The 13,088-nt window shown below is 38.2% G+C and overlaps 1 protein-coding gene across 3 annotated transcripts in view; it reads left to right on the top strand.

Moving 5' to 3' along the window:
- Nucleotides 1-13,088, top strand: part of LOC134224556 (Kruppel-like factor 3) — a 643,489-nt gene that overhangs the window by 612,258 nt on the left and 18,143 nt on the right. For all 3 annotated transcript variants that reach the window (XM_062703945.1, XM_062703944.1, XM_062703946.1), the window contains one exon: nucleotides 9,317-9,437. In XM_062703945.1, coding sequence (XP_062559929.1) covers nucleotides 9,317-9,437 — 121 coding nt within the window. The remainder of the gene's footprint in view (nucleotides 1-9,316; nucleotides 9,438-13,088) is intronic.

Here is a 13,088-nt window from a genome sequence, read left to right as displayed (position 1 = left end):
CTTTTGATTTACAAACAAATTTTTCAACCAGCCATGTTGTATGCTGTGCCAATATGGACTAGTTGCTGCAATACCAGAAAAAAAGGCACTCCAGAGGATTCAAAATAAAATTTTGAAAATGATTCTGAAGTTGCCTCCGTGGTATAGTACCAATGAACTTCGTAGAATTTTTTAATATTGAGTCATTGCAACAAAATAATTTCCAATTTTAGACAAACATCGTTGCAATCTTCTATTGCAACGATTAGCTCCTTGTACTTACTTGATGGGCTACAGCTCTTCGCTACGCCGAATGGAGTATCCTTCTCCACTGGACTCGATCCTGGGCCAATCGCTTCCAGTCGCCCTGAACATTGAGCGCCCTCAGGTCCTCTTCAACTGCAAAAAGCCATCGTGTACGCGGCCTTCCACGATGCCTGCGGCCTCTTCCGGGTTCTCAACTAAATATTATCTTCGCTTGAAATACTTGACTTCTGGCATACGAACAACGTGACCGTAGTCTGCCGTGTTGAATAAGCTTAATAATATACAACTCGTACAAATTACAATTCGTGATTCATGCGACGCACGGTGGAGTAGCTAGAACAAATGGCTGGCCAAAAACCCTTTCTCGTTTTTCGAACTTTTGCATAGTATTATATTTTTAGAATATTCTTCAATATTATCTCCATTATGTTCATTGAAATTTTTACGTTTGTTCCTTCCCTAGCAGCACACATGTTCCATAATGGTTACTGCAACTCATATGTGACCAGATTCAGTCACAATCAAGTTGCGGCAACCATTTTTGTCTGGCTTGTGCTGCTCGGGTTATTAGTATTAATGACAACCTATCAAAAATCATGTTAATTTGATGTTTTTTAGCGTGCCGTAAGACAAAGATCAGTTGCCACTGCTGACTAATCTAAACAACAAATATAATGTTAGGTTTATAGTACACAAAACATCATTTATCGACTGCCCTAGGACCTCCATGAGTTGAAATGAATTATATTTAACATTAAGATATTATTTCATAAACATAAATAACATGGAGTTTTTGACATTTTTTAACAAACTTTATTATTAAAAAAGTAGAAGTACTCCCTCGTATTCCGCTACGAGATTGTACACACATGAAAATATAGTCTTTCATCTTTCCATTGCGGGTTAAAGATCATCCGCACTCGCCCGCAAACGAATTTGCGAGTAACTTCAAAATAGGTTGTTTTCATATTTTCCGCCATTGTTTTCAACAGTACATAGGCAGAAAAATTCCGCAGATAACTTTTTCTGGTTTTCGAGGCATTTGACACATAGACATGATGACGTGGTGATGGTGGACATGATAGTTTGTTTGCCTCTGTGCGGTATTAAAAAGTTAATTATTTCGTGACAAAACATCTGATTGCACGTCAACTGCTTTGAAATGTATCAATTGTTTGAAAATGAATAAAGAACGTAAAATGAATCTGGACGTAAACCACGGAGCATTTAGTACTGAGTGTAAAGTTTATAAAAGGTTATTTGATCGTAAAAAGAGCAGCTTACGTTTCAATGAATAGCAACCAAGTTCCAGTAGAAATGTGAATAATTTAGATATTTTGTATTTGAATATTGCTGGTTTGTCTACAAACTACGTTGCACTACGTGAGATTGTAGAAGATAAACGTCCACTTTTAGTATTTCTATCTGAAACTCATATTGTTAACTTAGAAGCATTTGATCAATATAGTATTCCGGGATATAGTGTTGCTGCTTGTCTATCACATTCGAGACACACCGGCGGAGTTGCTATTTATGTCAAAGAATCAGTTCAGTTCAAGCTTCAATTGAACGAAGTTTGCGATGGCAATTGGTTCTTAGGCATTGCAGTTGTACGTGGCATGAAGTTGGGTAATTACGGTATTTTATATCACTCTCCCAGTGCTAATGACCAGCAAATTTTTGAAAACTGGTTAGAGTCGTTTATAGATCCTAGTAAATTAAATGTTATTGCTGGCGATTTTAATATCAGTTGGTGTGACGTTTCAAATTCGAAACATTTGAAGCGATTAGTTGACTTTTTTAATTTAAAACAAAAAGTAAATGAGTATACGCGTATTTCTCAGCACAGTAGAACTTTGATTGATCATGTTTACTCTAACTTTGATTCTGTCACTAGTGTTACGAATTGTGATTTAAAAGTAACCGATCATGAAACACTAGTCATTAGCATTACAGATGACAGTAGTAATAATAACGATTTGGTAAAACTTAAGTGCTGGAGAAAATATTCGAAACAAGCAATTACGAGCCTTATCGAAACAAACGTGGATTTTCGAGAAAATACTGGTAATTTAGATCAAAGAGCAGCTGTTATCACGAGCGTCTTAAAATCCTGTACCAATCAGTTAGTTGAACAGAAATTAGTAACTTTGAATAATTCAAACAGCTGGTACAATCTAGATCTTTTACGTCTTAAATGAAAATCATTGGAATAGGTACCAGGTTGCGCGGAATAAATATTCGCAATGTTTAAAGCATACTCGATGCGAATATATACAGAGGAAAATTTATCAGCATCAAAACAACAGCAAAGAGTTATGGAAAATATTAAAATCATTGTTAAAACCTAGTTCTTGTAAACCGCGATCCATAACTTTTAATGGCACATTAGAAGAGTCGGAATAAGTAATCGCGTCTAAATTCAATGATTATTTTATTGAATGCGTTTCAACCATTAACCGATCTATCGAGTTAGTGGATGAACCTGACGAAATAAAACAGCCAGTTAACAGTAACTTGAGATTCGAAGGTTTTCACCCCATTACATTTCAAGAACTTGAAACGATTTGTTTTAATCTAGGAAAAACGGCTGGTATTGATAATGTTAATGCTAAAATTATACAAGATTGCTTTCATGTCATCGGACACAACCTGCTGGACCTGATAAATGAATCATTGCAAACTGGGCACGTGCCGCAAGTTTGGAAGGAATCATAGTTATTCCAATTCAAAAAGTTGCTGGAACGATTAAAGCCGAAGAGTTTCGTCCCATCAACATGTTGCACACAGTAGAGAAAATTTTAGAACTTGTTGTTAAAGGCCAGCTACTTATGTATTTAAATAGTAATAACTTGTTAATACCGGAACAATCGGGATACCAGGAGGGTCACTCCTGCGAAACCGCTTTGAACTTGGTATTAGCTAAATGGAAAGAAAGCATAGAGCATAAAGATACGATTGTTGCTGTGTTCTTGGATCTTAAACGCGCTTTTGAGACAGTTTCTAGGCCCTTATTGTTGAAAACTTTGGAGCGCTTTGGAATTTCAGGTTCTGCATACAATTGGTTTAAAAGCTATTTGTCTGACAGAACTCAACGGACTGCTTTTAATGATTCTGTATCTCGTCCCATGGAGAACACCCTAGGAGTGCCACAGGGAAGTGTATTGGGGCCCCTTTTGTTTATTATGTATATAAATGACATGCGACGGGTTTTACGTTTTGTGATATAAACTTATTTGTTAAATGATACTGTGTTATTTATTGCAGCTAGAGACTTTGAAGATGCGATTGAACGCTTGAATAAAGATATACATTCGTTAAGTAGATGGTTGAAGTACAAACAGTTGAAATTGAATATTAGTAAAACAAAGTACATGATTATTTCGCGAAATCGTTCAATTGATAATGTCTCTGCGAAAATTGATGACGAGACCAGTGTTGGTAAAAACTCAAAATCTCAAAACTCATTGATGATTCAAATCAAGCGTGAGTTGAAACGCACCCAACTCAGCACCTTAAAACTCATGGATGAGTTGAATCATCCATTTTAATCATCGTTGGTTTTCTTTTGTTCTCCTTCGTTAAAAACAATGAATTGACGTTTGTCGCATAAAATATTAGACAATCTTTTATGTATAAGCAATAAATTACACCCAATTTGATTTCAAATGCGTTTTTAAACCAAAATGATTTTTTGGCAAATGAGTGAAATGATGCGTTTTGGCATGAAAAATTCAAGCGTGATGCATTCCTTTAAAATCGCAGACGATTTCGTTCGCACGGGAGCGCTCGTTGATTGAGATTTATGAGTGATTTTACCAACACTGGACGAGACACTTGATCGCGTACGGGAAATTAAATATCTTGGCGTGATTATTGATGATAAATTGAAATTCGACCAACATATTGACAATGTCATCAAGAAAATAGCCAAGAAGTATGGAATCCTCTGTCGACTGAAAAACGAATTAAATATTGCTAGCAAAATACAGTTGTACAAATCAATCATCTCTCCTCACTTGGACTTTTGTCCTTCCATTTTGTTTTTAGCAAATCAGACACAAATATCGAGATTGCAGCGTTTGCAGAATAAGATTATCCGTTTGATTTTGAGATGTAACAGATTCACTTCCTCAACTTTTTTGTTGGATGCTTTGCAGTGGCTCTCGGTGAAGCAAAGAATTGTGTATTTAACAATGGTGTTTATTTTTAAAGTAATTAACGGATTGCTGCCTCGATATTTGTGTGATCGAATTGAAAGAGGAAGTGACATTCATAGATATAACACTAGAAACGCGGAAGATATAAGAACACCATACTTTTTGCATGGAGCTTCACAAAATTCTTTGTTTTTTAAAGGTATCAATTATTTCAATTCGATGCCTACACATATCAAACGTGCAACGACATTATCACAGTTTAAGAGACTTTGTGTTTCACACGTAAAAGCTGCCTTTTAAGCAGCTACTTAGTTGACTTTTATAATTCAATAAATTTTGTATCTTGACGAAGTTTGACCTACGAATTGTTTGTTTGGACAATTGTATTTTTATTTATTGAGGCCCTGATAAACTGTTTTGTTCGCCTCGATGATGATGATGGATTTTATATATATTGACGTAATTGTAATCTGACCTTTTTTGTGTAGTCTACAAAGTTTGAGTCTCGCGCGCGCAAATCAGATATGGATGATTTTTAAAATTTATGTACAGACTTGCGCATTTTCAACTGTTTGAATGATTCTTCGGATTAGTAATGGGCTATCTGGTAGAGTTTTGTTCCGTGGTTGATACCGAAACTTTTGATATCGACGGAGCGGTAACACAAGTTTTAGTTTTGTTGACGACTTAGATTATTAATTTTATTGATGCTTACGAGTGATAAACGTGGTCTTGTATAAACATGAAACGCGATTCTTGGTGGAACTTTTGAAATCTGTGCGAGAGGTATCACAAGTTTTGCATTTTAGTATAAGCTCGAAGTATCACTACCGATGCTTATGAGAATCTGTAGATGAAAACAACAGTTTTTTTTAAATTTACATTTTTTGCTGGATAGTAATGAAAAGTTATGTAATTCATATCTGTGATGGTAATCAGATCGTTTTTGTTTTTTGCAAATCTGATTAAATTGTTATTATATCATTCAATTAATTATCTTAAAGATAAATCGTCTAGCTCAAACCTTTGTAGGGGTATGTGGCGGGACCATCATCATCATCATCATCATGATTGAATACAATAGTAACATACTCTGTTTTTTGTTATTCATTCGGTCATTTGGTAGGCTCAAATGCTGTAGGGCGTTACGGAGCCGATTGAAAAAAAACTGTGAAGTGAAGTAACCACTTGAGGCAACCTTGTATATAGGACCAAAACAGAAAATAGAAAGAAACATTTCCTCTCCAAAAATAATCGATTCTATGTTATTGTAAGATGAAGATGATTTGAGCAAAAAGTTTATGAACGACCCATAAGGGTGCAAAAACAGTAGCCAGACTTTTATTTAATCAATTCCAAATTTTCCGATGCAACTGATGTTATGGGTGAGTAATCAGTGTTGATTGTACGTTTTGGGTAGCTTTCGCTGCTAAAAATATAATAAACTTGTGAAATGGGAGCTGAAAATCTAATGTTTTGTTTTGAATCGATTATCAAATGCTACGCGAGATTTTTCATTTTTCACGTTTCCAACGCGAATTAAGGACAAAAGTGAGTGAAAGAATGAACTGTCATGGAGCTGTCGCTTCTGTATCAGTTTCTAATTTCATTTTTGAACATATCAAGAAAGGTCATTTATCACTGGTAGGTGAATTTGCACCTGTAAAAATGTTCGAAAATCGATTGTTACTGTGTTTTTGCATCATAAATGCAAAAACTACCAGAAAAAGCCGAAATATAATTTTGGCCAGGATTTTGGTCCAGTTACCCCTTAGTGCGACGCCGCCAGATACCGTTCTCCTGTTTACCGCCGAGTATTGTCCGCAGCACCTTACGCTCAAACACTCCGAAAGCTCTCCGTTCAGCCTCCTTTAACGTCCATGTTTCATAGCCGTATAAAGCCACCGGAAGAAAGAAAGAAGCCTCGGGCTGAAAGTGTCCTTAATAAAGACAATAAAAAAAATCTTCCTGGCAATCTGAAATGAAACCTTGATCCCCTGAAGGTTACTCAAAATCTCATTCCTAAAGCCAGAAAACTCGGCAACAGATACCACAATTGGCGGAATCCTTTGCTTCTTCGCATGAATCGAATCACCTGGGCTAGAGGTAGATTCGATTTGCTCAATTTCGTCATGAATCAAATCGAACTGATTGCTCAGTTCGATAGGAGAAGAATTATTTCCAATGTTAGAGTTAGAAGGAATATCTGAAGTCTCCAGCTTCCTTCTATTTTTTCCGCGCTTTGGCAGGACGGTCTTGAAACCTTGTTTCTTAGAAGGAAGTGGAGAATTCAGAGACTCCCCCTTCCTCTTGTTTTTATTAATGCTCATTGCTGAGCGTGGAGACGTGACCTTCTAAGAGGTTTTTTCCCAGAACGGTGTCCCTGCAAGAATACCACCGCTTGTCGGAATTTTACTTCCGCAAACGGGTCTAACGTACGGGTCCAAGCAAAGATCGTAACGGGATCAGTAGGTACAAATAGCGCTAAGAGGCACTGTTGAAATTAAAATAGCTTCGGGTAGTATTAAAAACTTCCTTCAGCAAAGAGAGAAAAGAGCCGCACAGCACGAAAGCATTATGCGGTCTGACACGTCATGTTATAGTTTTCTGCTATGCAAGCTCTAAGCTTTGCAATACCTTTTTCGGAACATTTTTGACTTACAAACGTATTATTTTGAACGGTGCTCTTGAAAATCATATCATTTCCCAAACAGCAGAAACATATAGCTCAATAACTTGCCTGTCCATTAAATCACATTACTGCAAGCAGTTTAAGCCAGCAAGGGTAAGCTGATACTCTCCCAAGATCCCACTCGCACACACTACCGAAGCGATAAATTATCATCAAAGTGGACAATTATCACATGGTGCGAAATTAATGTTCAATGGTTTTTATCGCACAATCTGCATCTGATGGCGTTCTCAGTTTACTCGATTACGTCCATTGCAGTTACGGCGATGAATTAAAGTTAATGTACTCACGGACAAACGTCAAAACTTCGATTTAAGGCTTTGCGGTGTCCTTTTGATTTGCGTCAGGCAGTGGTTGAATTACCTTCGGTTATATTTCTGCGTAAAATTCGACGCACAATTGTTTACTTTCAGAGATGATGCAGAACTTCAGCGGGTCTATAATTTTCATTAAGATATCAAATTTGAGATGAATGGATAACCTTTTATCCTTCAATTATCATAAACTAGAACGTTCTTAAATGGCAGCGAAAGGTGCAGTACGCAATCCGCAGACTGCTGGATAACGAATTACCAACGAGTAGAAGTCCATTAACCTTGGGAAGCGGTCACTGTCATACGGGGGTTAATTATAACGGCATTTTGCAGTCATCTCGTGCCGAGAAGTGCGAAATGGATAACAGCGTTTACTGATAAACATTAAAATCTTCGTCAAAAAATTATAAGCCCTGGGAAGATCCCTTCCCCGGAACAAAAACGCCGCAATACAAACGAACCATAACCTCTCACTTTGCAATCTGTGCGCATGCATATGGCTGAGTGCAGATATTGTTACTCCAGCGTCGGTGCCAACAAAAGATAAAACTCTCGAGTTGAGCGCATGATAAGGTAGGATTATGGCAGTTTTGCATTTTAAGGCTTATCTCGCGTGCATAGTCGCTTCGCCAAATTGCACCCAATGAACATATAAGCGGCAACAGAGCGCTGCTGGCTACTCGGAAGCCTCCGTACGTCGTAAGCATTGACCATAACGACCCGATGCTAATGGGTTGACTCGCGTCCAACGATGGTTGACCATCCCGTGCCAAGTGCGGCGATCATCGTTTCCGATCAATCGAGCGAGGAGAAGCGAACAAATCATAAATAAGGAGTCGGTGCACTTCTTGTTGACTTTTTTCATTGTTTTTTAAAAGTTGTATCGAGTAACAAAAGCCGACTTAAAGATTTAGACTTTAAGGATTTTGAAACTGATTTTTGATTACAAATCAATACACTATCACCACCGTTCCTACATGATTACTCAGATAATTAGGCAAAAAATGAAAGAAGAAAATTAAAAAAAAAAAGCAGAAGAGATTACATAAAATATCAAGTGGATTAATCCAAGCTTCTTTTCTGGATGAGTTAAACAGGACCTCTAAACTGCTTCGGCTTGCCTGCATGCGCCTCAAGGAAATCCATTTAATTGAATGGTTATTACCCTCGCTGGAATCGATACATAATAAATATGATTGGGCGAATTGTTGGACCACTTATCGTCGGATTTACCTTTTTACGGCGATGGGATGTTTGTTTTCGCTTCGAGTCCTGATGCCTTCATAGGTACCTACATTCAAGACCCCTACGGTGAGCTGCGCGACGCGATCACTCAGTGCATGAGCCCATTCAAATCCGCGAAATAATTGTACCGCTGCTGGCGCTGGTTTCAATTAATACTGAGGCCGGCCCCACGAGGGTTCGACCCGGACCCGGAAAGGTCATGGGTGCTGGCTCTATACCAGATTGTCTTCTCGATGTCAAGCTCGGTTGTTGATCGGTGCAACGGCAGCGGTGGTGCAAACAGATTAGATCTAAACGATGTATCACACTAACCCCGCAGCATGTGTTGCGATCAGATAGAGTGAAAAAAAACAGCCGGAGTGATCCGATACGGATCGTGCATGTCGCTCAGCAAGAACCGTAACATACCCGATAGGTCGTAATTTGAACATAAACATCATTTGTGAAAGCGTATTCCATGTTCAATGTTAAAGATTTTGTATTCAAATTAGCGTGAGAAAACTCGTATTTTTTCAGTATTTACGACTTTTAAAATAGCTGAAACTGTGAAATTATCTAAAAATTAGTTTAATCAAACTTGACTCACCCTATTAACCATTCAATTCTACAGATTAACTAATTTGAATCTTGTTTTATCTTTTATTTCTCTCTGTTTTCAGATAGCACCGCAAAATCAGACTGCAGTTTGCGCGTTCGCAGTAACAGTATACTCAAAAGGCCACCGCCACCGCTCATCTCCGCACCACACCTGTTAGCGTTAAGGCACAAAACGAAAGACTTGTAAGTATTATTATTATTAGCATCGGTTAAATTTTATTCACGGTAATATGATTATATATTAACTGTTGTTCAACAACAGCTATTTAGCCAGTCATTTTTATTGAATTGTACTAAATTAAACTTTCAAAAGTTTCTCGTACTCGTGCTAAAGCTTTAATAAGTGAAAGCGTAATTCCTTTCCTTGAAAACTATTGACACTGTGCAGGCCATATCGGAACTATGTGTTCGGTGTTTGAAATTAGAGGAATCCTATATTTAATTTTTCAAGATTGTGATTTGGAACTTCAAACAACTTGCAACGATAAGTAAACATTTTAACGAAGTGTGTTGCAACGTGAGATTTATAAATCTGTCGCAGCGAGACTGCAATGGTCTCTTGCGGTCACCGTGGTGTCCTTCTACACACCGAACGGAAAGTTGAACAAGCGGAGGGCTCGGGGGCCCCTCGGAACGGAATTTACAAAGGCATTTCAACATTTTTAAATTTCCCCCAACAATTTCCTAAATCCCGAAATTCTTTTGGAAAATCGTCAAAAAAATTGAAAATTCAAAAAAGCAATTCTTCGAAAATTTATACGAATTGCATTTAAGAGTTTCTTTAGAAATTCCTTTAATTTTTTTTTTCCTTTACAAATTTCTTTGTAAAATTCATTCGGAAATACTTAAGGAGATAATCCTTCGGATATTCCTCAATAATATCTACAGAAATTATTCAAGGAATACCTTGAAATTACTTTGGGAGAAATTCTTTGGAAATTTCTGCAGGAATTTATTTGTAAATTCCTTTAGGAAATTGTTCGAAAATTAATTTCATAATTTCTACGGAACATGATTTAGGGAATCCTTAAGATATTCTTTTGAGAACTCCTCCCGGAATTCACTCCAGGAATAATTCAGAAAATAACGCCAGGAATTCCTTTTCACATTCATGTAGATAATCGAAAAATACTCTGCAAATGACTTTGTAAACTTCCCCGGAAATGCTTTCGAAACTTCTGCCAGGAAATCCTTCGGAAACCCTTTCAATTCCTTGAATTATTGCAGGAATTTCACTGGACAATTTTTTCGGTATTTCGAATTTCTGAAATTCCTTCAGGTGTTCTTCCGAAATTTCATTAATAATTCGTTTGAAAATTCCTGAAAGAAATTTCGGCGGAATTACGAGAGCCATGGTTATTGCATTTCTAGTGAAATACCTGGAATAATTTCTGGAAGTATTGCTGAAGTAGTTCCTGGAGGAAATTTCGGAGGAGTTTCAAAAAGAATTGTTAGACAGATTTTTGAAGCAATTTTCGAAAGAATAACTCGAAGAATTTTTGAAAAAAAAATCTAGATTCTTTTGCGGAGGATTTTTGAAGAAACTCCATGCGGAGAGAGAAGAAGTTCACGATGGAATTCCTGAAGGAATTTTTGAAGGCATGCGATAAAGAATTTCTGGATGACTAACCGAATTAATTCCTGATGGTATTTTTTTTTTGACGTAGGATTACGTCTTTCCGGAACATTGGGGGGTCATCCCGCATTTTGAAATTTGAGACCGTCACGAAAAGTGGTCAAGAAGTATGGGCTAATAACTCAGCCGTCTTTCAACCGGTTTTAAAGATTTTGGTGTTAATCGATCGACGAACTCTTCAAGATTTTGCTCAACTATCGAAAAAATGCATTCAAACTGCTGAACTATTGAAAAATTGAATTTTACTAGGCACTAAAAATCGGTAAACCAACCAATCGCGTATGTGCATCGCAAGCACAGACATCAAAATCGTGTAACCTACGGGCTCGACTCCAATCCTCAGTTCAACTAAATTTTCTCGGAGAGCGGGCACAACGATGACGCCCGTAGCAGCAGAGTCAGCAGAAAGTGGAACATCGAGAGGCCATCGCCAAAAGCAACAATCTTCGGACTATCGTTTAGTTACTGTTAGTGGCGCATTTTGGAAAGAAAATCGGTTCTTCTCAGGACCAAAATTTTATGAGAAGTAAGAGTTGATTGCAAAAATGGCAGCGATTACGGTCCCCGGATACCAGTGGCGTCACTGAAAATGTTTTCTTAATAGTGACTATTTAGCAGAAAAGTGAATTTTTTACGCAAGATACGACTTACGTTTGTTTGCTATGAATGATTAGAAAGGCGCATTGTGGATCAAAATCGATTCTTGTCAAATGTACTATTGAGAGGTAGAGCCGAAATATTTTCTTCAAAGTGCACATCATAACCGCTTGGCGACGGTAGAAAGTTGGAATCTGCTATCTATTAAAAGTGCGGGAAGTAAACAATGATGACGTCTCACATCATTGAGTTGCGTCAAATGAGATTTTCCCAAGATTCTGCTTTCGGTGTACTTGCTGTTTATTATTGGAAAGGCGCCTCATTGGAAACAAAATCATCTTTTTACACGAGAGAAGGTTGAGCCGAGACAAAAATCTGCAAAAAATACAAATCATAATCGCTTGGTGACAGGCAAAATTCTTTTTTCCGAAAAAAATGTCTCAAGGATTTTTTTTGTATCTTTATTAAGGAGACTTTCAGCCCTAGGCTGGCTCGTCTCCGACTGAAGGATTTTCCGATCGAGCTTTTGAATAGATTTTTTTGTTCTTTATTTATCTGGTTCACCTCTGGGTGAATAGATTTATGAAATATCACCTAGATGAATACTGGAGAAATTTCCGAAGCAACTCCTGAAATAAGTTCCCAAAGAATTCTAGGAATATACGAAGATGTATGATAAAGGATCGACTTACTTACTTATTTATGGATCCTGTACACCTCCGGTGGTGCAAAGGGCCGACTTGAAAGATCTCCATCCTGAGCGTTGCCCGGCTATCGCTTCAACCTGTTGCCAGGTTAGATTTCGGTCGACTTCTTTTATTTCTTTATTGAGGCTTTGCCGCCATGAGCCTCTGGGTCTGCCTCTGCTGCGATGTCCCGCTTGGTTCCAGTCTAATGCTTGTTTACAGATTTCGTTTCCGCCCCTACGTAGAGTGTGGCTGACCCAGTCCCACTTCCGATCCCGAATTTCTGTTGCTATCGGCCTCTGGTGACAACGACGATGGAGCTCGTTGTTTGAGATCCAGTTGTGAGGCCACCAGGCCCGAATTTTATACCGCAGACATCTGTTAATGAACACCTGCAGCCGTTGAGTGTTCTCCACTGATACACACCATGTTTCGCTAGCGTATAGCAGCACAGATTTCACGTTAGAGTTGAAAATTCGTATTTTAGTGCGTTCACTTATCTGCCTGTTTTTCCAGATATTTCTTAAACTCGCAAAAGCAGCCCTTGCTTTCTTGTTCCGTGGCTACCAAGATATTGGAAGCTTTCAACATTCTCCACTGGTTGCCCGGCTACTGTGAAACTGGAAGGAGTCACCGAGTTTACATCCAACGATTTGGTTTTGTTGACGTTGATGACTAAACCTGCCGAGGAGGAGCGCTCGGCAAGGTCGTTGAGCTTACTCTGCATATCAGAGCGCCGTTGCACGAGGAGTGCAACGTCATCAGCCTATTGGAAGTCCATGGTTATAGGCTGCTATAACAGCCCGCGGTTTGGTTCACGGTCAATCGCATCTACCTGAATCTCATCGATTACGATGGGGAACAGTAACGGTGATAGAATACATCCTTGCCTCACACCAGCTACAACCCGGATAG

This window comes from Armigeres subalbatus, chromosome 3 (genome assembly GCF_024139115.2).
Source record: "Armigeres subalbatus isolate Guangzhou_Male chromosome 3, GZ_Asu_2, whole genome shotgun sequence".
Taxonomy (NCBI): domain Eukaryota; kingdom Metazoa; phylum Arthropoda; class Insecta; order Diptera; family Culicidae; genus Armigeres; species Armigeres subalbatus.
This window is presented reverse-complemented; position numbering and strand designations above follow the sequence as displayed.